General features: G+C 43.5%; 4 protein-coding genes across 9 annotated transcripts; 1 reads left to right on the top strand and 3 right to left on the bottom strand.

Moving 5' to 3' along the window:
- Positions 1-1,043: 1,043 nt before the first annotated feature.
- LOC123502454 (zinc finger protein 33B-like) lies at positions 1,044-14,564 on the bottom strand. 3 transcript variants are annotated; one of them, XM_045251605.1, is made up of 3 exons: positions 14,451-14,564; positions 3,448-4,507; positions 1,044-1,368 (listed from the first exon to the last, which is right to left on the bottom strand). In XM_045251605.1, exon 2 carries the CDS (start codon positions 4,406-4,408, stop codon positions 3,488-3,490), a length of 921 nt encoding a protein of 306 aa, XP_045107540.1. In that variant the 5' UTR covers positions 4,409-4,507; positions 14,451-14,564; the 3' UTR covers positions 1,044-1,368; positions 3,448-3,487. The 3 variants fall into 3 exon arrangements, with proteins under 3 accessions (XP_045107540.1, XP_045107543.1, XP_045107536.1); XM_045251608.1 differs by having other exon boundaries at positions 1,044-1,383; positions 3,487-4,507; XM_045251601.1 differs by lacking the exons at positions 1,044-1,368; positions 14,451-14,564 and adding an exon at positions 5,859-6,525 and having other exon boundaries at positions 3,183-4,507.
- LOC123502474 (oocyte zinc finger protein XlCOF14-like) lies at positions 1,381-3,039 on the bottom strand. The gene is made up of 2 exons (XM_045251613.1): positions 2,547-3,039; positions 1,381-2,215 (listed from the first exon to the last, which is right to left on the bottom strand). The coding sequence occupies exon 2, from the start codon at positions 1,874-1,876 to the stop codon at positions 1,385-1,387; it is 492 nt and encodes a 163-aa protein (XP_045107548.1). The 5' UTR covers positions 1,877-2,215; positions 2,547-3,039; the 3' UTR covers positions 1,381-1,384.
- LOC123501413 (zinc finger protein 577-like) lies at positions 11,848-14,191 on the bottom strand. The gene is made up of 3 exons (XM_045250238.1): positions 14,144-14,191; positions 13,063-13,136; positions 11,848-12,406 (listed from the first exon to the last, which is right to left on the bottom strand). The coding sequence occupies exons 1-3, from the start codon at positions 14,189-14,191 to the stop codon at positions 11,848-11,850; spliced, it is 681 nt and encodes a 226-aa protein (XP_045106173.1).
- A 4,505-nt stretch (positions 14,565-19,069) lies between the features above and the next one.
- Positions 19,070-23,128, top strand: LOC123502398 (zinc finger protein 33B-like). 4 transcript variants are annotated; one of them, XM_045251599.1, is made up of 2 exons: positions 19,070-21,527; positions 22,156-23,128. In XM_045251599.1, the coding sequence occupies exon 1, from the start codon at positions 19,899-19,901 to the stop codon at positions 21,258-21,260; it is 1,362 nt and encodes a 453-aa protein (XP_045107534.1). In that variant the 5' UTR covers positions 19,070-19,898; the 3' UTR covers positions 21,261-21,527; positions 22,156-23,128. The 4 variants fall into 4 exon arrangements, with proteins under 4 accessions (XP_045107534.1, XP_045107532.1, XP_045107531.1 ...); XM_045251597.1 differs by having other exon boundaries at positions 19,070-21,531; XM_045251596.1 differs by having other exon boundaries at positions 19,070-21,535.
- The last annotated feature ends 811 nt before the right edge of the window (positions 23,129-23,939 follow it).

Raw genomic sequence — 23,939 nt, 5'->3', positions numbered from 1 at the left:
TGGTGTGTGCCTGGTCTCAGGCCTATCCCAAGATCGGAAACAATGAGCTCTGAGCTCGTTCCGTAGGGTAACGTCTGGCTGTCTCGTCAGAGACTGCACCAGATCAAACAGTGAATTACACACACACACTCTCTCTCCCTCTCTCTCTCAATTTAATTCTCTAAAACATTAAATTTATTCTTTTATTCATGTTTTCTTTAATTAGAGAAGCTTTTAGAGAACCAGCATCAAGTGGGCCTTTTTTTTTTTTTTTTTTTTTTACATTGTGCTGCCCTTGAATCTCTCTCTCTCTCTCTCTCTCTCTCTCTCTCTCTCATACATTTCTTTTGCTATGTACTGTACACTGACTCTGAGCACCCTTGGCTGGCCTTCTCTCTTACATAAAAAGAATAAAATAAATAAATATGATACAAGAAAGGTTTCACACTCAAGACTGCATCCTCTCTTATGTTTATTTCACTGTATGTACTTTTAGCATTTTCAATTTTCATTTCAAGGCACAATTGTGTTAGGCAACCACAACACCTGCCCCTCTTCTGACTCACCACCACACACCACCTCAACACCGACGCCAACACCATCACCTTGGAGAAGTGTGGTGGTGTTGAGAAGTGCATCACCCTCCTGCCCAGTGCTGTGAAGTGCTGTGTTGCTGTGGTGGTCCTGTGTCACCATGCCCAGCCTCTCCAGGACAGCATGCTCATGTTTTCCTCGCTGCAGAGTGTCTGGAGTAACTAGGAGAGGAATGGGAAGAACTGAGCCAACATGTGGGAGGAAGTCAGTAATACAATATCAACAACACACTCCCCATCACACCAACAGACACATTTTTAAAAGGGCTTCAAATTTTACAAGTCCTATTCTGTCCACCAGCTTACCTAGTGCAACAGTTGACCAGTACTCTCAATCTTTCATCCCTTTCTCTGCTACACTCCTGAACTCCCTGCCTGCTTCTGTGCTTCCTTTACACTGTATTGAAGTAAGCCAGTCATCCTTCACATTAGCAAAACACAATAACAATAATAATAATGATAAACCTCAGAATCAGTCTCTCTCTCTCTCTTGTCCATACAACTGGTTCACTGATGTATTTGAGCAAAACACTTTTCTCTTTCCTATGTTTTACCAGTTGTGTTGCTCCGTCCTGCAGAACACACTTCATCCCGACACACAAGAACACATCACTTTCATAATAAGCCAAATCAACGACAAACCACAAATAAAATCAATAAAAAGTTACAAAATATCAATAAATTTGACAACAAATGTCCGATGAAGAAAAGTGACAAAGTGAACACAGTAAATACAAATGCTGGGAATAAGTTATAATGTATTGCACCATTATAATGAAGACAATGATGGACACACCACCACCACCGCCACCTCAGAAGTGGATCTTCATGTGCTGGGCAATCTCTGTCTTTGTCTTGAAACACTTGCCACAAACATCACACTTGAACTCCCTCAAGCCAGTGTGTCTGAAGGTGTGTCTATTGAGAGTACTACTGGTTAAGAATTTCTTTCCACACTCCAGACACTCGTGATTCCTAATGCCACTGTGTGTCAGGCTATGTGCGGTGAGATTAGACTTTCTGGTGAATTTCTTGCCACACTCCTGACACTCATGACTTTTAACACTGCTATGTGCCAGGCTGTGTCTGTTGAGGTCAGACTTTGTGATAAATTTCTTGCCACACTGCTGACACTCATAATTCTTAACACTACTGTGTATCAGGCTATGTCTGTTGAGGCCACACTTTCTGGTAAATTTCTTGCCACACTCATGACACTCATAATTCTTAACACTACTGTGTGTAAGAATATGTGGTGAGGTCACACTTTGCAGTAGATTTCTTGCCACATTCCAGACACTCATATTTCTTAACACCGCTGTGTGTCAGGCTGTGGTACCTCAGCCCACTTCTATCTTTGTAAGTTTTACCTCACACCAGACACTCATATTTCTTAACACCGCTGTGTGTCAGGCTGTGGTGCCACAGCCCACTTCTATCTTTGTAAGTTTTACCACACAGCTGACACTCAAGCCTGGCCTCTCCTCTATGACCGGCGCTGCCTGCCTCCAGGTGACTCCCACCTGAAGCAAACTGCTGCTGCTGCTGCTGTGGGACACTCATGGTGGTGCCATGGCCCGTCCTGCAGGGAGCCTGGGGGGAGGTGGCTGGAGTGGTGGGTGGGCGGCGGGGCGACGGTGGTGCTGCATGACAAGGGAAGTACAGAGTCATGAGTGGTAGTGTAGAGTCGCTTGTTTCTGGCAGTGCTTCACCTTACATTCATATCATACATTCGTACGTACATGTGTATTCATTGCAATGTTACATACACCTCAAACCTGTTAAAGATTACCACAACACCACCACCACCACCGTGCTGTACCTAACCTAACCTGCCAAGTAATGTTGCCTTGTTGGGGAAGGCAGAGCTTAGCGGCGTGAAGCTTTGGTTAGACACAGGCACACCACCACCTACTGTACACCACCACCAGTATATCTAAGGCTAACAGTAAGAACAGTAGGCCTGCCACGTACCTGTGTAGGCCTAAGTTGGCGGCGAGACAGTACAGAGTAGGCGGGTGAGTGGCGGCCAAACACACACGCTCGCTTCTCTTCCACCCACACAACACACACTCAAAGGAAAGCGGAAGGGCACACTCGCACAAACTTTCATTTGGCCACATCTTTCATGCTTTTCTCTGTTATTTACCGCTATACAGACCGTCACGCTGAGCACAAATAAAGATTAAAGGATGAAATAATGGTGTGCTGTTTGTTCAAGTCTGTAAAAGTAAGAGAGAATAATGTCACGATGTGGATGTTAAGACTGCACATATAATTATTCAAACTTGCAAAATCCCAAGGCTCAGTAGCCAGTAGCCAGGAAAGAACCACAAATATCGGGTTGGACTCTGAAACATTTAGGTTCAAGGCAGAGATGGGAAGGAACCTCGATCCATACTCCATACTCCTCCTCTTCCTCTTTCCCAGCCACCTTCACCTCTAATAAGCTATTACTGTTACTCTTTCTCCTCTCCATACTTTCTCTTCGTCCTTGATCATTTCTCCTCCATCTTATAAGGCTAGTGTGCGGCTTTCCTGGATTTCCGCTCTTCTGACCAGCGGGACCAGTCAAGACCGAGGGGGTCTGAGTGACTGTCAGAAAAACACTTTTCTCTTTCCTATGTTTTACTGGTTGTGTTGCTCCGTCCTGCAGAACACACTTCATCCGGACACACCAGAACACATCACTTTCATAATAAGCCAAATCAACGACAAACTAGAAATAAAATCAATAAAAAAGTTACAAAATATCAATAAATTTGACAACAAATGTCCGATGAAGAAAAGTGACAAAGTGAACACAGTAAATACAAATGCTGGGAATAAGTTATAATGTATTGCACCATTATAATGAAGACAATGATGGACACACAACTGTCTCACCATTCATCGCACACACCACCACCACCACCTCAGAAGTGGATCTTCATGTGCTGGGCAATCTCTGTCTTTGTCTTGAAACACTTGCCACAAACATCACACTTGAACTCCCTCAAGCCAGTGTGTCTGAAGGTGTGTCTGTTGAGAGTACCACTGGTTAAGAATTTCTTGCCACACTCCAGACACTCGTGATTCCTAATGCCAGTGTGTGTCAGGCTGTGTGCGGTGAGATTAGACTTTCTAGTGAATTTCTTGCCGCACTCCTCACACTCATGATTCCTGACGCCGCTGTGAGTCAGGCTGTGTGAGGTGAGTTCATACTTTGTGATGAATTTCTTGCCACATTCCAGACACTCATGATTCTTAACACCGATATGTGTCAGGGTGTGTCTGGTTAGTTCATACTTTCTGGTAAATTGCTTGCCACACTCCAGACACTCATGATTCTTAACATCATTGTGTGTCAGGGTGTGTGTGGTGAGGTTACTCTTTCTAGCAAATTTCTTGCCACACTCCAAACACTCATGATTCTTAACCCCACTGTGTGTCAGGCTGTGTGTGGTTAGAGTACTCTTTGTGGTAAATTTCTTGCCACACTCCAGACACTCATGATTCTTAATACCGCTGTGTGTCAGGCTGTGTTTGGAAAGGTTAGACTTTTCGGTAAATTTCCTGCCACACTCCAGACACTCATGATTCTTAACACCGCTGTGTGTCAGGCTGTGTCTGGTGAGCTCAAACTTTGTGGTAAATTTCTTGCCACACTCCTGACACTCATGGTCCTTAATACCGCTGTGTCTCAGGCTGTGGTACCTCAGTACACTTCTGTCTCTAAAACTTTTACCACACAGCAGACACTCAATTCTGGCCTCTTCTCTGTGACCGGCGCTGCCTGGCTCCTGGTGACTCCCGCCTGAGGTAGACTGCTGCTGCTGCTGCTGCAGGGCACTCATGGTGTTCCCCGGCCACGCACACTCCACGGCCCATCCTACGGGGAGCCCTGGGGAGCTAGGTGGCCGGAGTGGTGGGTGGGCGGCGGGGCGGCGGTGGTGCTGCATGACAAGGGAAGTACAGTCATGAGTGGTGGTGTGTCTCGCCCATAATCTTAACAATGAAGTGCAAGGTCATGCAAATGTTGGCTACCACAGAGAGTCGCTTGTTTCTGGCTATGCTTCACCTTATATCATACATACGTACGTACGTACATGCGTATTCATTGCAATATTTTTTTTCTATTTATGCTAAGGCCTATAGGTCCTGAAGGCATACTTGGAGTATATAGGAGGCACGTTGTTTAGCTTCCGCGCAATAGTGGCGCTGGCAATTTCATTTATAGTGGTACCCAGATTAGAGACCATATCACCACCCAGGCGCATCTTTGGTGTAACCACCTAGAAGCTGGGTATCATGGTGACCTACAGCTCAAACTTAAAGATAACCATGCCAAGCTCACCACACCACCACCACCGTGCTCTACTTAACCTGCCAAGTAATGTTGCCTTGTTGAGGAAGGTAGAGCTTAGCGGCGTGGAGCTTTGGTTAGGTTAGGTTGCTATCTAGGGGGACCAATGGAGCGCACGCCAACATGAGTGGCACACTAACTTCTGTGGTCCACCAACCCCAGCGTCACCGTAACCATTATTCTTCTTCCCCCTGCAAACTTCCCAAATCTATTCCTTCTCATTTTTGCATTGAAACCTTTTCATTTAGGCCAATATACAGTTTCACCAAACCATGGAATCTGTGACAGATCAATTCTACACCACATAAGCTTTAAAAACACCAATTCTCTATCATAAAATGCTTCAAAACACCAATTATACACAATATAAGCTTCAAAACACCAATTCTCTACCATAAATGCTTAAAAACACCAATTATACACCACAAAGCTTCAAAAACACCAATTCTCTATCACAAATGCTTAAAACACCAATTCTACACCACATAAGCTTAAAAAACACCAATTCTCCACCACAGAGCTGGTGAGCAATGCGGTGAAGTGACTGATGGTGTGTGTCATTTCCGTGGCAAATTAATACTTTCCTCGAGTTATGAATGGTTTTTGAACACCAACTTCTTTCTGCCTCTCACTCCCAGCCACCTTGGGGGACCAGTGGGACATCGCGGTGTTGCGGTGTTTGGGTGGGACAGCATTGCAGCGAGTAATGTGTGTTTGTTCTGACGCTTGACATGGCTTCACTGAACTCCAATTGGTCCATAATCCGATAGGTTAGACAGACACCAGCACAGCACCGCCTACTGTACACCACTACACCAACACAACAAGTCAACAACACCGCTCAACTGTATCCCTCCCTCCCTGCCTCCACCACCATCATCAGGAGAATACCTAAGACTAACAATAAGAATAGTACGACCACGCCTGCCACGTCCGTGTACCTTTATAGCTAGGCGTGACAGTTGGCAGGAGGCCCGTAGCTCCAAAACACACACACGTGTGGTCGCTTACTCGCTCTCCACAGAACACCAGCCACACCACACCAGCAATAGCAAAGCAGGACAGACTGAGACAAACTGGGATTTTGCTGTATTGACATGGTTTTCTCTATCACTTAGCTGTGTACAGACTGCCAAACTAACAAGCACAAATAAAGATGAAAAGATGAAGTAATGCTGTGTTCTTTGTTATGCATAGTTCAAGTCTGTAAAAGTAGAAGAGAAAAAAAATGATGTCACGATGTGGATGTTTAGATTCTGCACATTAAAACTTGCAAAATCCCAAGGCTCAGTAGCCAGTAGCCAGGAAAGAACCACAAATATCGGGTTGGACTCTGAAACATTTAGGTTCAAGGCAGAGATGGGAAGGAACCTCGATCCATACTCCATACTCCTCCTCTTCCTCTTTCCCAGCCACCTTCACCTCTAATAAGCTATTACTGTCACTCTTTCTCCTCTCCATACTTTCTCTTCGTCCTTGAACATTTCTCCTCCATCTTTTAAGGCTAGTGTGTGCGGCTTTCCTGGATTTCCGCTCTTCTGACCAGCGGGACCAGTCAGGTCCCAGGGGGTCAGAGTGACTGTCATTGGAGGAACAATGTTCTTAAGATCAGCTCGCGGCAAAAGGCCCAACATGGCGATACAGTACACATTACACGCCGCCACACCCTCACACTCTCTACAGTCTACTGTCTACTTCACACACTACACATTTAACGCCACTTTTAGCAAATACTGCTACAGGTCAAAGTACAAGTTGTTCTTGGAAGAAAATTTTCTTTTCACTGCAGGGCATCTTACCACAAATACAGGCAGGCATCTTGACACCAGTATTGGTGCCTTTTTTACGGTAGATGTGACAGATAGTGTATAAAAGGAGGTACTGATTACTGAGTGCTGAGCCAACAAGGGACAGTCAGGCGGGAAGTAGTCACTATTCAGTACCAAGTCAGTAATAGTCAGCAAATGAATTGTAAGCAGCTAGTGTGCAAGTAAGCAGTAAGAAGAGGAACACTGAGGTAATGAGAAGTTTGTAGAACACTGAAGTAGCAAAAATTGAGAAAAGTGATAGGAACAGAGACAGCTGAACTCACTGCTGTTGTATTTCCTTGCACAAGGAATTAAACTCAAGTGCTGTGCAGCATATCCTTCACCACCAAAGATCACAAAGGCTGGCATGAAGTATTATCACCATGGCTACAGGGTAGAAGACAATCTGGCCTAGTATTGTACAAAGAACTTGTGGCTATGAGCGCTGGCCTGGGTACGATATTCTTGAATGAGGCTATCAAGACCACCTGTATTCTGTAACATTAGATTCTGTATCGCAAAGGCTAGTATTAACACCATGGCCACTACATAAGAGATAAAGAAATATATTAGAACATGGCTATGGGCGCTGCCGTTGGATGGCCTGCGTGACGGAGAAGAGACGGGCGCAGGGGTGGAAGGTTCAAAGCAGCCAAGCAGGGTGGCTAGGAACGCAAGCAGGGTGGAGGGAGACGGTTGGGAGCCAGGCAGGAGAGGATAGGGGGAGTGTGTGACACTGATTTATTTATTCAGTGTATTCACGCAAGGCCAACTCAAACTCTTGTCAGTCATGGCACCATAGATAAACCCAACTCATGTCTTCACAGGGCTTTCCAGTATTTGACGTAGTGTCTCCTCATTCTCCTTACTAAACATCTACTTGCTTCCATTATGGAGATTTTTTTTATTTAATTCAAGGAATATTTTATTTGTACATTTGATAATTTCTTGCATTTGGAAATGAATATTATAATATATTGTAGTTACCGTATTACATCCCCATGTTTTTTCAGTCTGAATAAATAGTCACAAGTTTTTTTTTTTTTTTTTTTTTTACTCATCTTAGTGTAATTGTTAGTCTTTCTTCTGGAGATAATGATCTTCGAAACTTTGTATTTTGCTTGGAGATATGAGGCCTCAGCACTTCCAGCAGCTCATCAAAAGAAGGTTTGGACATTCTGTAATACTCACAAAAACCTTTCATCATATTTTCGTATATTCTCATAAAACTTTTCAAATCTTTTACTTGTTTCTCGTTCAGCGTTAAATGAACCCAGTGTTTACGACGAGTTGGCTCTTTCAGGAAGCCTTCTGCTTCTGATGCACAAATAACTTTTAGTTTTGACAACATGATAGTCAACCTCTCTAGGCTGGCTTCTAGGGATACTGAACGACTTCGCCGCTTAGGTGTGACAGGATGCAGGCAGTGCGGCGGCGCCGCATGCGTTTCCGTCGCAATGGCGCCGCCGCATAGTGTGACACCGGCCTAAAGAAAACTCGCCGAACACGCACATTCCCGGACCTATTGCAGCGTTATTATTCATTTGCGGCAGGTATTGTACTCACTGAAAATGTTGTAAATAGTAAGAACAAATCATCTAGAGTTTATTGTACGAAACTGTAACAACCAACCAAATCATTGTGGACTTACATTCTGCAGGTACCGGAATATTCATTCAATTACTACAGCCTTACAAAAGCCGTCCCCACATTAAAAAAAAAAGCATCTCAGACATGTTGTATAGTAAGTACTTTATCGTCTTGCATGCTTGTTTTAATGATTAGAAAGGAGGTCCTGTTCTTAACTTTTACCGAATAAAGTCAAGTACAAATTACGGTTTGCTAGGCGTTAGGCGTTAGGCATAGGGCGATAGGCGGCGCGGCTAACCATTCTCTTCCAGGTACAAACTAACCTTCTCTTCCAGGTACATGTTAATTATCTAGTCTTCCCAGTAATGCCCTGGTTAGCGCACCGTGGCGGCGATCCTGGAGCCTCGTGCTGGTGGTGGTGGTGGTGGCTGGCTGGCTGGCTGTGGCGGGCGAGCACGTGCTATCATAATTATGGTACGTGGATGGTGGCTTTATACGGTTATGGAAATAATGTACCGTTTCTCATAACTTTTTACTATCATCATTATTATTTTTTTATTATACGAGTGTCTGTGTGTGTGTGTGTGTGTAAGATTATTATTATTATTATTTATTTTATTATTTTTTTCATGTCTAACCATAATACTTATATTTCGTGCAGGTGAAACTAATCTCTCTCCCTTTTCTCTGGCAGGTCAAACTAAACTTTCTCCCTTTCTTGCAGGTCAAACTAACCTTTATCTTTTTTCCTTGTAGGTCAAACTAATCTTTCTTTTCTCTTGCAGGTCAAACTAATCTGTCTTTCTTGCAGGTCAAACTAACCTCTGTCTTTCTTGCAGGTCAAACTAATCTCTCTCAGCCTTTCTTGCAGGTCAAACTAATCTCTGTCTTTCTTGCAGGTCAAACTAATCTCTGTCTTTCTTGCAGGTCAAACTAATCTCTCTCAGCCTTTCTTGCAGGTCAAACTAATCTGTCTTTCTTGCAGGTCAAACTAATCTCTGTCTTTCTTGCAGGTCAAACTAATCTCTGTCTTTCTTGCAGGTCAAACTAATCTCTGTCTTTCTTGCAGGTCAAACTAATCTCTCTCAGCCTTTCTTGCAGGTCAAACTAATAATATTTTTACCACTAATCTTATTCCACTATCTTGCCTCACCTCTTCCTCTATATACTACCTATGGCATTACCAGCAACAATGAGCAGCTCGCCACTGTGACACCCCCCTCAAGGGATAATACTCCCTTCAGTGAGGAGGACCTGGACACACACACACACACACACACTTATCTGCCTCTTTCTATCTGCATGTTCTATTTTAATTTTTCTATCTAGACTTGGTAATTCTTCTCTTTCGTCTGTTTTTCCTTTTTTTTTCCATAATTCTACTAATTTTTCTATATCTATATTTTGTTTATCTGTATATACTTTCTATATTTGTATTCTCTTTACTTGTATTTCTATCTATCTTCTCTCTATTCACATTTCTCACTAGTGTTCTGAATCTAATATTCCTTTCTTTTGATACAGTAACACTAAGAATGGTTGTGAATCTTTGGTTGTTGTGTGGATGACTGAGTGAATGAGTGAGCCAAGTGAGTGAGTGAGCTGGCAGTGGGTGCCCAGCGGGGAAGGCAGCGTTGGTGTAGGCTACGTGACGCTAGCGAAGATGTATGAAGATTATCCTGTATTTATTATTATTTTTTTATGTAGAAGAGAAGGCCAGCCAAGGACAACTCAATGTTAAAAAAGAAAGGCTCACTTGATACTGGTTCTCTAAGATAAGAAGGTTTAGCCAAAATTAGGGAGCAAATGCCTTGATACCTCTCTCTAAAAAGGAGTGAAGTTGTAGGAAGACAGAAATACAGAAGCAGGCAAGAAGTTCCAGTGTTTACCAGTGAAAGGTACGAATGATTGAGAGCACTGGTTAACTCTTGCATTAGAGTTGGACAAAAAAGGAATGAGAGGAAGAAGAAAGCCTTGTGCAGCAAGGCCACTGGAGGAGGGGAGGCAGGCAGTTAGCATGAGAATAGCAATGAAAGATAGAAAGAAATGCAACATTCCAGCGGTGAGAAAGAGGCTGAAGACAGTCAGTCAGAGGAGGGGAGTTGATGAGACGAAAAGCTTTTGATTCCACCCTATCTTATGCTATAAATGGTTTCATTACTAAAAAGCGTACCTAAAGAAATAAAAAAAAATATATATATATATATATATATATATATAATATAAAAAAATATATATATTGCTGATTCCCTGGTGTATAAGTTTCCGGTGTATGCGAGTGTGTGTGTGTATGGTTGGTATAGGTGGTTCAGTGAGGGTGGTGTGGCAGAACTAAGTTTTCCTCTCCTTGGTTTGGTTGATGAGTGCTGGTGTTCTGGTTGAGAGAGACAGCTTATTCATTTATTCTAAAATTTATTTATTATTTATTTACTTATTATTATTATTATTATTATTATTATTTTTTTTTTTGAAGAATTAAAGTTGTCTTGGTGTTGCATCAGTGAGGAGGTGCAGGTGCCATCACACAGGCACTAATAGCGGCACCTTGACGCCAGTATTGGTGGCATTTTTACAATAGATGTGACAGATATTATATAGAAGGAAGTACTGAGCCAACATAAGGGAAGTAGTCACTACTAACATTTTCAGAGGCTCTGTCACGCTGTTTTTTACAAATAACTCGATAACGATGCATTGTATGTGTATAATGTTTTGGAAATGGGCTATTCACCCCTTGTGCTAATTTTTGACATGAAGCTGATTTGTCTAAAGTTAATACTTAAGGTACTTTACTTAGAACATCATGACCATATCCAGCTTGTGGAAGCCGTGGCCGGACTTAGCTGGCAACCATCGATACAACGTTCTGTATAAGCCCCACCTTTCTGACCCCCCTTCCTCCTTCCTCCATATACTCCATTCATGTTGTATGGGAATGTATTTCCCCCTATTTCTGTCAACAGTTGACCAGTACTCTCAATCTTTCATCCCTTTCTCTGCTACACTCCTGAACTCCCTGCCTGCTTCTGTGCTTCCTGTACACTGTATTGAAGTAAGCCAGTCATCCTTCACATTAGCAAAACACAATAACAATAATAATAATGATAAACCTCAGAATCAGCAACTCTCTCTCTCTCTCTCTCTCTCTCTTGTCCATACAACTGGTTCACTGATGTATTTGAGCAAAACACTTTTCTCTTTCCTATGTTTTACCAGTTGTGTTGCTCCGTCCTGCAGAACACACTTCATCCGGACACACAAGAACACATCACTTTCATAATAAGCCAAATCAACGACAAACCACAAATAAAATCAATAAAAAGTTACAAAATATCAATAAATTTGACAACAAATGTCCGATGAAGAAAAGTGACAAAGTGAACACAGTAAATACAAATGCTGGGAATAAGTTATAATGTATTGCACCATTATAATGAAGACAATGATGGACACACAACTGTCTCACCATTCACCGCACACACCACCACCACCACCACCACCGCCACCTCAAAACTGTACCCTCATGTGCAGGTCAATCTGTCTCATTCTCTTGAAACACAACATCACACTCCAACTCTCTCAAGCCAGTGTGTCTCAAGGTGTGTTTCTTGAGAGCACCACTGGTTAAGAATTTCTTGCCACACTCCTCACACTCATGATTCTTGACGCCGCTGTGTGTCAGGATGTGCGCGGTAAGATTACACTTTTTAGCAAATTTCTTGCCACACTCCTGACACTTGTGATTCCTGATGCCGCTGTGTGTCAGGCTGTGTTCGGTGAGTTGACACTTTCTGGCAAATTTCTTGCCACACTCCTGACACTCATGATTCTTAACATTGTTGTGTGTCAAGAAGTGTGCATTGAGATAAGACTTTGTGGTAAATTTCTTGCCACACTCCAGACACTCATGATTCTTAACACCGCTGTGTGTCAGGCTGTGTTTGGTAAGACTAGACTTTTCAGTATATTTTTTGCCACACTCCTTACACTCAAAATTCTTAGCTCCGCTGTGTGTCAGGGTGTGTCTGGTGAGCTCAAACTTTGTGGCAAATTTCTTGCCACATTCCAGGCACTCATGGTCCTTAACACCACTGTGTGTCAGGGTGTGTCTGGTGAGGCTACCATTTGTGGTAAATTTTTTGCCACATTCCAGACACTCATAATTTCTAACACTGCTGTGTGTTAGGGTGTGTGCAGTGAGATTAGACTTTGTGGTAAATTTCTTACCACATTCCAGACATTCATAAGCCTTAACACCGCTGTGTGTCAGGCTGTGGTGCCACAGCCCACTTCTATCTTTATAAGTTTTACCACACAGCTGACACTCAAGCCTGGCCTCTCCTCTGTGGCTGGCACTACCTGCCTCCTGGTGACTCCCACCTGAGGCAGACTGCTGCTGCTGCTGCTGGTGCTGCTGGTGGTGCTGTTGGTGTTGGTGGTGCTGCTGCTGGTGGTGGTGCTGCTGGTGCTGGTGCTGCTCCTGGTGCTGGTGCTGCTGCTGCTCCTGGTGCTGGTGCTGCTCCTGGTGCTGGTGCTGGTGCTGCTCCTGGTGCTGGTGCTGCTGCTGCTCCTGGTGTTGGTGCTGCTCCTGGTGCTGGTGCAGCTCCTGGTGTTGGTGCTGCTCCTGGTGCTGGTGCTGGTGGTGCTGCTGCTGCTGGTGCTGGTGCTGGTGTTGCTGCTGCTCCTGGTGTTGATGCTGCTGGTGGTGGTGCAGGGCACTCATGGTGGTGGGTGGCCACACACATGCCATGGCCTGTCCTGCAGGGAGCCTGGGGAGCTAGGTGGCCGGAGTGGTGGGTGGGCGGCGGGGCGGCAGTGGTGCTGCATGACAAGGGAAGTACAGAGTCATGAGTGGTGGTGTGTCTCGCCCATAATCTTAACAATGAAGTGCAAAGTCATGCAAATGTTGGCTACCACAGAAAGAGTTGCTTGTTTCTGGCAGTGCTTCACCTTATATTCAGATCATACATACGTACATACATGTGTATTCATTGCAATGTTACATACACCTCAAACTTATTAAAGATTACCACACCACCACCACCACCATGCTCTACCTAACCTCTAACATAAATGTAACCTAACCTAACTTAACCTGCCAAGTAATGTTGCCTTGTTGAGGAAGGCAGAGCTTAGCGCCGTGAAGCTTTGGTTAGGTTAGGTTGGTAGCGGGACAAATGGAGTGCACATCAACATGAGCGGCACACTAACTACTGTGGTCAGAAAGGAAACTTGAGATAAAGTTGCAGAGAGAAGGATAGAAACTGTAGGAGGGCAGTTTTGTAATCAAAGCTTTATGCCAGACTCTATCAAAAGCTTTTGATATGTCTAACGCAACAGCAAAAGTTTCACTGAAATCTCTAAAAGAGGATGACTAAGACTCAGTAAGGAAGGCCAGAAGATCACCTCTTCCCCTGAAAACTTCCCAAATCTATTCCTTCTCATTTTTGCATTGAAACCTTTTCATTTTGGTCAATTTACAGTTTCACCAAACCATGGAATCTGTGACAGATCAATTCTACACCACATAAGCTTTAAAAACACCAATTCTCTATCATAAAAACACCAATTATACACAATATAAGCTTCAAAACACCAATTATCTACCATAAATGCTTAAAAACACCAATTATACACCACAAAGCTTCAAAACACCAATTCTCTATCACAAATGCTTAAAACACCAATTCTACACCACATAAGCTTAAAAAACACCAATTCTCCACCACAGAGCTGGTGAGCAATGCGGTGAAGTGACTGATGGTGTGTGTCATTTCCGTGGCAAATTAATAATTTCCTCGAGTTATGAATGGTTTTTGAACACCAACTTCTTTCTGCCTCTCACTCCCAGCCACCTTGGGGGACCAGTGGGACATCGCGGTGTTTGGGTGGGACAGCATTACAGCGAGTAATGTGTGTTTGTTCTGACGCTTGACATGGCTTCACTGTACTCCAATTGGTCCATAATCCGATAGGTTAGACAGACACCAGCACAGCACCGCCTACTGTACACCACTACACCAACACAACAAATCAACAACACCGCTCAACTATATCCCTCCTTCCCTCCCTCCCTCCACCACCATTATGAGTATATCTAGGGCTAACAGTAAGAATAGTAGGCCTGTCACGTACCTGCTTAGGCCTAGGTTGGCGGCGAGATAGTAATATGGAGGTGAGAAGAGGCAAGACACACACGGTCTCTTGTCTGGCTTCTATCCAGTTCAATCAACACAAGAGCGAACAGATAGAAAAAGGAAAGTGGAAGGGCACACTGAGACAAACTTTCATTTTTCCGTATCTTTATGGTTTTATGTTATTTAATGGTGTACAAACCGCCACGCTAGGCACAAGTAAAGATTATATGGTGAAGTAATGGTGTGTTCTTTGTTATGCATAGTTCAAATCTGTAACAGTAAGAGAGAATAAAAGAAAAAATGTCACGGTGTGGATGTTTAGACTGCATATTGAAAGCGTTGCATATTCATTTTGTTTTCTGTGTTTAGTGGTGTACATCTCAATTCATCACAGTGTTGAAAGGTGCATAGATGATGGACGGTAAGGGTGGATGGAAAAATAAAAAACCCATCAATAGATTTGTGACCACCGTCTAAATATGAATGATTAAGGCCTAATTGATTCTGACCATACACATACAGCCACCTCAGATTTTACAGTGACTGGTATATTTTGCGTGTTTCTGTCACTAACTGGTTTTGTGTCGATATAATAATGATAGAAATGTATATGAAGGCTGTGTAGGCTATTCTTATGACACATTTCTGACGCTACCGAGGACAAATTAACACAGCAATCATAGCTCAGCATTTATTGATACATTCTTTGTGTGCTTCTATCGTGAATGACGAATACAAAAGTTTTACCATTCATGTGTATCTTGGAAGTTATTAGTAATTAATTGATAAAAACATTTTTCTCAGATAATGAGCTGAAGATCGAGCCTTCACTTCAATATTAGAAAATAATTCATTGGCGAAGAATAACCAGAGGACGCGAGGCGCTGTGTGCTGCTGCTGCTGCTGTGGCCTGTTTCACAGCCTCAGCTTAGACTTGCCTGTCTTTTCTTGGTTTTCTTTTCCTTTCTTTTGTTGCTTTGGTAATGTTGTGCGGTACTTGCTTATCTATGAATCTGTTTACACTTTCTTTGCTTGAGTGTGACTCATCTAGTTCACTCCCCTAGTGGGCTTCCTCCAACTAAGGTAAAGCCCCATTCCGCTGTTGCGCCAGCCCCAAATAAATATGCTAACAATAAATACAATACTATAATTGTGGGTTGGAAAGTGCAACATATGCGGCAGGAAATACGAATACAAACAATTAAGGGAGAACAGAGTTAATTTTTGATGTGACGTGTGAGGTGGGCGGCGAGCGGGAAGTATGAAGGTACAGTACATACACTACTACTGTTAAAGTTATTTGGTGTTGTGACTTGTAATTGTTAAGGTTACTGAAGACTGGGAAGCTGGCCCCAGCCGCCCCACAGTACCACACCTATGCTGTGTTCACTCGACCTTTCACTGGTGCTGGATTGTTCCAGCATACTGCACAGCAGCCAGACAGAGGAGGAAGAAGAGGCCCGCGGTGTGGCACTCATGGTTGGCATCAATTAAGTAATATACAAGAATCCTTGGTTGGCGGAGCTAGAGTAGATCAAAGACTGCCTTTGATATGGTGGTGGGGCAAGGCTGCGGCGCGCAGGTGTCTTATCTATAATCTTCAAAGCCGACTTATAAAATATTATTTTTTTAATATATATATATATATATATATATATATATATATATATATATATATATATATATATATATATATATATATATATATATATATAGTCATTTTCACGTCTTTCTCAGATTTTTTTTTTTCTATGCAGGATAGTTCTTGTAGATAAAGTTGTGTGTGTCTTGTTCTTGATATCGGTGTGAACTTAAGTATCTTGGACGGGATTCACTATTCAATATTGCCGAGGGATGGCACCGTTGGCACGTGCTTCAACTTTTCACGCCAGCGATTTTTGCCGGTCCCAGGTCCAGCACATGCAGCACGGCAGCCACATGGCACCAAGGTAAAGAGAATACATTCTCTCTACCTTGCATGGCACCATTTACAGTAACAGCTATAGGCTGTTCCTCTCAACATTCGCTATGCTATCTGTCATATTTGTTAGTCCACCACCACCAACACTGTCTTTCGGTGCATGATGGAGGACGGTATAAAAACTAATACATTTACTGATAAAACTGTAACGATATATTTTCCTGATTATAATACTGACGAAACTCATGAATCTAGTCAGAAAACCAAAGATTCCTTTTTTTCCACGTGATGTAAAGAAAATTCACACATTTACAAAGGAAATTCATAAATTTATTAAGGAATACCCCCTCGCCGCACGCGGAGACACCGACTGTGTGAAGGCGCCTATAGCAACACGTTAATATTACCGCTAATAAAGTATTGAGAGTGTGAGAGTGTGGCGGCGTGTAATGTGTACTGTATCGCCATGTTGGGCCTTTTGCCACGAGCTGATCATTGTTCCTCCGATGACAGTCACTCTGACGGTGAGTCTGACCCCCTGGGCCCTGACTGGTCCCGCTGGTCAGAAGAGCGGAAATCCAGGAAAGCCGCACACTCAAGCCTTATAAGATGGAAGAGAAATGATCAAGGACGAAGAGAAAGTATGGAGAGGAGAAAGAGTAACAGTAATAGCTTATTAGAGGTGAAGGTGGCTGGGAAAGAGGAAGAGGAGGAGTATGGAGTATGGATCGAGGTTCCTTCCCATCTCTGCCTTGAACCTAAATGTTTCAGAGTCCAACCCGATATTTGTGGTTCTTTCCTGGCTACTGGCTACTGAGCCTTGGGATTTTGCAAGTTTGAATAATTATATGTGCAGTCTTAACATCCACATCGTGACATTATTCTCTCTTACTTTTACAGACTTGAACAAACAGCACACCATTATTTCATCCTTTAATCTTTATTTGTGCTCAGCGTGACGGTCTGTATAGCGGTAAATAACAGAGAAAAGCATGAAAGATGTGGCCAAATGAAAGTTTGTGCGAGTGTGCCCTTCCGCTTTCCTTTGAGTGTGTGTTGTGTGGGTGGAAGAGAAGCGAGCGTGTGTTTGGCCGCCTACACAGGTACGTGGCAGGCCTACTGTTCTTACTGTTAGCCTTAGATATACTGGTGGTGGTGTGCCTGTGTCTAACCAAAGCTTCACGCCGCTAAGCTCTGCCTTCCCCAACAAGGCAACATTACTTGGCAGGTTAGATTAACCTAACCTAACCTAACCTAACCTAACCAAACCAAACCTAACCTGACCAAAACCTAACCCAAGCCAACCCATCCTAACCTCACTGCAATGGCTAAGCTATGCACAGGAAGTCATTACCTTATTGGAATGTAAGAAGTGGCCTTGCACCTCCAAGTCTTTTCTCTGAGTGTGCAGGATTTGTGGCACTTGGGGCACTCCACCGCACTAGGAAAAACACATTGCTTCCTTAGGAACTGTACATTTTTTTTGTCTTTTTCAAAAAGTGTTGAATGGCAAGGAAGTAGTGCACGCTACACCCAACACACGGTGACATCTTCCTAACACTGATTCAAATAGTTCAAATTGAACCGCTTCTCTCGCCACACCTTGAAATGCCACACTAGGATTAGCTCAATAAATTCCACCTTTGTTATTGGCTACTGCTTTCATGTTCAAACAAAACAACCAATCACCCTCATAATGTGTCAAGCGCACACCAATTTATTTATTTATTTAATTATTTTTTTAGACAATTTGTAGCGTGTTTAACCGACTGGCAAGTGGACGTCATTTTTTTCTTTATTATTTTTGTTGCCCTTGGCCAGCTTTTATCTAAAAGAGGAGAGAGAGAGAGAGAGGGAGGGGGGGGTTATACTGTTGTGTTTGGTTAGTAACCTTAGATGGGAAGTGGGGACGGGGCCGGCAGGAGACGAACCCCTCCCGGCTAGAAGGCTGTAGTGTTTGGTTTGGACAGTAACCCTTGAGGAGGATCCGGATGTAATGGAGGCGCTCCACATTGTGGCGCCTCTCCATAAGAATGTATATTTCTTTATTGACAGTCAGGCTGCATTGTATGCCCTTCAATCCACCGCTCCCATGGACTGATCTAGAAGGTGCTGGTGCCATGGTCCATTTCATCTGGATACCCTCTCATGTGGGTATCTCTTTAAATGAAAAAGCAGACCACCTTGCTCAGTGTGCCCTACAAGATGACACAGTGCCATGGTGGATCCTGGCACTGAGTACACTCTGGGTTATGTTAAGAGTAGCATTAAGGACTTTGTACAAAGTAGCATTAGTGATCAGTTGGAGCTTTGTTGCCATAGGGGCAGTAGCACTGTGGCACTAGTCTTCACTATGCACGTGTCTCCCAGAGCTGTGCTTACACCTACGGGAGACACACTACATCACATGACAGGGTGGCAATGAGGCTCAGATTAGGCTACAAATACTTTTGGGAAGTCAGTGCTTCTGGTGTGTGCTGTGTGCTGCACCAAGGGGACACACTCTGCGTCACTATATCATGGAATGTCCTCTCATTGCTAAATTTAGGCCACAAGGTCAGCATGACTTGTACAGCCTCATTGACCATCTCCTAGACTCTGCCACCCTCAGTTTGCTCCCAGACTGTAGGATGTCTTAGACAATAAGGTGTGCAATATGTGTATTTATTTATTGAAATACATGTATCCTTGTTGTGTATACTATCCAGAGTTATTTTTGATACTTTAATCTTACGTCTTTGCCCAGGGGGTTGGCAAGGCCCATCCTCCTCCTTTGTTGTAATTATTTATTAATTCAACAATAAATGTATCAATCAATTAGTCAATGTCGGGGAGCATCCTTTGCAATGGACCCAAATCCAAGGGTAGTGAATTGGTGGCAATGCTGCTCAACAATAATAAAGCAACGCTCGCCGCCACCAAAGTATTCTCAGACATTTTTTGTGCGAATGAAAAGTTTTTCATCCTATCAACGTGTCTCCTCTGACTGACTGAGTGAGTGACTGTGTGCAGCCTCTCTCTCTCACCACCACAGTGTTGCATCTCTTGCTGTCTTCTACCGCTATTTTCATGCCAACTGCTCTTCAGGTCTAGGCATGCCTCCCCCCCAACACTACACTTTCTTCCTTCTCTCACCTCTAATCTGTCCACCTCTCTGATGCAAGAGTTAACCAGTACTCTCAGTCACTCATCCCTTTCTCTGGTACACTCTGGGACTCCCTGCCTGCTTCTGTGTTTCCACCTTCCTGGGACTCTAACTCTTTCAAGAGGAAGGTTCCAACACATTTACCCTCTCAAGTTTAATTTTTCTCTTTGTCATGCATCTAGGGATTGGCACTCAAGTGGGCCTTTTTTTCTCCAGAGAATTACTGTTGGCCGTGGCCAGTGTCCAGTGGCTCTCAGTGTCCTCACCATCACTGTTGTTGCAGGTGTCCAGGCCGGGTGCCCTGCTGGGCTCTGACGTGGCTCCATCTGCCTGACTGCTCAGAGGGTTCCTGCAGTGGAGGGGTGAGGCCGGGCAGCAGCATGAGTGAACAACAGCAGCAGCAGCAGTCTACCTCAGGTTTGGGGAGGTCCAGCCATGGTGCCAAGAATGACCTGGAGGCAGGCAGCTCCACCCACAGAGGAGAGAAAAAGTTTGTGTGTCAGCAGTGTGACAAAAGTTTTACATCCAGAAAAGGACTTAGACGACACACCCTGAGACACAGTGGTGTTAGAAATTATGAGTGTCTGGAATGTGGAAAGGAATTCATCACTAAGTTTGATCTCAACAAACACACCCTGACTCATAGAAGTGTTAGAAATTATGAGTGTCTGCAATGTGGAAAGAAATTAACCACAAAGGGTAGCCTCACCAGACACACCCTGACACACAGTGGTGTTAAAAATTATGAGTGTCTGCAATGTGGAAAGAAATTCATCACAAAGAGTAACCTCACCACACACACCCTGACACACAGTGGTGTTAGAAATTATGAGTGTCTGGAATGTGGAAAGAAATTCATCACAAAGAGTAACCTCACCACACACACCCTGACACACAGTGGTGTTAGAAATTATGAGTGTCTGGAATGTGGAAAGAAATTCATCGCTAAGTCTGATCTCAACAAACACACCCTGACACACAGTGGTGTTAAAAATTATGAGTGTCTGGAATGTGGAAAGAAATTCATCACTAAGTCTGATCTCACCACACACACCCTGATACACAGTGGTGTTAAAAATTACAAGTGTCTGCAATGTGGAAAGAAATTCATCACAAAGAGTAACCTCACCACACACACCCTGACACACAGTGGTGTTAGAAATTATGAGTGTCTGGAATGTGGAAAGAAATTCATCACAAAAAGTAACCTCATCACACACACCCTGACACACAGTGGTGTTAGAAATTATGAGTGTCTGGAATGTGGAAAGAAATTCATCGCTAAGTCTGATCTCAACAAACACACCCTGACACACAGTGGTGTTAAAAATTATGAGTGTCTGGAATGTGGAAAGAAATTCATCACTAAGTCTGATCTCACCACACACACCCTGATACACAGTGGTGTTAAAAATTATAAGTGTCTGGAATGTGGAAAGAAATTCTTCACAAAGAGTAACCTCACTAAACACACTCTGACACACAGTGGTGTAAAAAATTATGAGTGTCTGGAATGTGGAAAGAAATTCACCACAAAGTCTGAACTCACCAGACACACCCTGACACACAGTGGTGTTAGAAATTATGAGTGTGAGGAGTGTGGCAAAAAATTCCTTACCATTGGTAAACTCAACAGCCACGCCTTCAGACACACTGGCTTGAGGGAGTTCAAGTGTGATGTTTGTGGCAAGTGTTTCAAGACAAAGAGTGACATTGCCAAGCATGTGAAGATCCACTTTTGAGGTGGTGTGTTGTGTGGACTGGTGGGGCCACAGCCACACCTGTGGGAGTGTGTGGTGGTGGTGGTGGTGGTGGTGGACAGTGTTTCTTTCCTTTTCTCTTTTTCCTCTTCCATTGCCTCCTCCCGACCTTGGCCTGACCTTCCAGTATTTACTCCTCGGCACAGCCAGGTGAAGCACGCCTTCAGTGGGAAGCGGTCTCCCGAGGGTGTCACCAAGGCTCTCCATCTCCAGCAGGACATGGCGGGGGTCAAGATGGCAGGCAAGCAAGTAAGTAAGTAAGTGGAAGTAAGAGTGAAAACATAAGTGGTGGAGGTGATTGGAGTAGTAATACCTTATTCCATTACCTAACCTGGCAGTGCAAGTACCATGTCAGAATCAACACTAAGGACATTGTCAGTCACTGTGGTACTAGATACACCTTTTAAAACACAGACAAACAGACAGACAGACCAGCACTTAGGGCACTTTCCCTTCACCACTGGGGATGTGGAGGTGTGAGGTATGAGGCTGCAGGGGTGAGAAGACCATGCATGGTGCTGGCTGGCTGTGAGGATCCTAAAGGACTGTGGTGTGGTGGTGGTGGTGGTGGTGAGTGTGAGAGGAAGGGTGTGGTGGTGAAGGTCAGCGTTCCAGTGTGTGCAGTGTGTATCCTGTCAGTGTGGCTGATACATGATGCATAGTGTGTTCTGGGCTCCTGGAAGGGTGTTCAGTGAAAGATACTTAGATACAGGATTGTATATGTATGAATGTATGTAGTGGTTGTATAACAGCAGGATATGGTCTGAGAGGACACACATAGCCCAGGCCAACCCCCCAGCCCCCATCACTGTATGAGTCAGCACTCAGTGTGTGTGTTGTGTTGAAGATAATGTATTAATGAATGCATTTGTTTCAGGACGTTGGTGTGTTGGATGCCTGCGTGACTCCATGCTACGCTGGCCTGCCACACCACAGGATACATTGATGATAGTGTCACCTCAGCACACACTACACTGTTGTCATGTGTGGCAGTGCCTGTAAGGACAGCACACCCCTGTGGTCTGTTATTGCAAGGAGTGTGTTTGTTGTATACTGGGATACAAGGTAGAAGGAAGCAGTGTACACCTAGTTTTGTACTTGTTGTATTGTGAGGGGTGTGTACTTTATGTATTGTGGGTTATAAGACAGAAAGTAGTAGTAGTTTACACCTAGCCTTGTGTATCTTGTGAGGGGTGTGGACTTTGTTGTATTGGAGTTTACAGGCAGTGTTGTATGTACTGTGTTTGTGTTGTGAGGTGTAAGGAGAGGCAGACACTTGTAGTGTGTGTGAGGGAGTCCCTTGATCAAATCACTGCCTGGAGTTTCATTAGGCCACTGGGGTTTGTGTAATTGTAAAGTATCTTTTTATCTCTGTAACCATTAACCAGTGCTGCTTTAATGATGTTTTTGACATAATTGGTTTACATCTTAAGTTGGTGTGTGTCTCATAATATTTTTAGCTACATATATTTACAGTCTAAAATGTCTGTTTCATTAGATTGAGTAGTGTAACAATGTCAGTGAGGCATATCTGAGCACTGGTTAATCCCTTCAGTACTGGGACACATTTTTACCTTGAGTTTTGGGTATGATTAGACAGTTTTGTTAACATTAGGAATGGTCTGTGAAGGCCAGAAGATTAATAGCGACAGTCTTCTTTATTTTAATCCCCACATAAGTTTCTGTAGCAGTATAAAATCAGCAAATAGTGAGCAGAATGAATATGGAAATGTTTTGTGGTACTGAAGGGGTTAAGTGTACCTGTGTGTGATGACTGATTCCTTCCAAGGCACCTGTAGATCTGACTGTACTGACATGTGAAGTTGTGACGAATATATTGTTGTTGACCAGTGTTTCTCTTCTTGACCAGATAAGTGGGTGTTCTTTCCTGCCTTCCCTCAAAGTATTCCCTAGACCAGGGGTTCTCAACCTTTTTCTCGTCAAGAACCCTCTGAGTTATAAGACCATCTACCTGAACCCTCAGTGATTTGACATCGAGCAAAATGTTAATTTAGTGACTAACACTAAATCAATAGGCAAAGGTATTCTGGAAAGATTGTATCATTAAATCAGCCACCTAAGTACCCCTGGAAATCTTCTTGTGAACCCCTGGGGGTTCGCGAACCCCAGATTGAGAACCCATGCCCTAGACAGTTGTGTAGCTCGCCTTGCAGTCCTTTCAATTTCCAGGAGTCTTGAACAGCACACCAGCAAAGATTTTCATAGATTTGTTCCATTACATTCAAGTCAGTGGAATAGTGCAACCTTTTCTGTCCTGAGTGATGGTGTTGTGTCTGTCACTTTCAGCAAGTCTTCTTGTTATAACAGATAAGAAGATAGATATGCAAGAGAAAATAGTGTATATTCCTGTACTGCTTATCAGTTCTCTCTGGTGTATTGTCAAGAACACACAATCATGAACAGAGATGGTAAAAATAGAGAACAAAAGGAATGTAATAGTCTGCCTCTTAGATGCTACCTTGTTTTTATCTTTATCCGCGGAAGATGCAAACACTCACTGTGAAAACTACCTAACATTTACTGTTTTGACAAACAACCATTGCTGGACACGATAATGAAAAAAAAAAGGTCACAATAACCAATATATTGATATCTGAATTTTGTATAAGTAAAGTATCTCATTTATAATATATAGTTGTC

This window comes from Portunus trituberculatus, chromosome 2, assembly GCF_017591435.1.
Source record: "Portunus trituberculatus isolate SZX2019 chromosome 2, ASM1759143v1, whole genome shotgun sequence".
Taxonomy (NCBI): domain Eukaryota; kingdom Metazoa; phylum Arthropoda; class Malacostraca; order Decapoda; family Portunidae; genus Portunus; species Portunus trituberculatus.
Note: the sequence above shows the minus strand (reverse complement) of the source record. Positions and strands in the feature narration are given on the sequence as shown.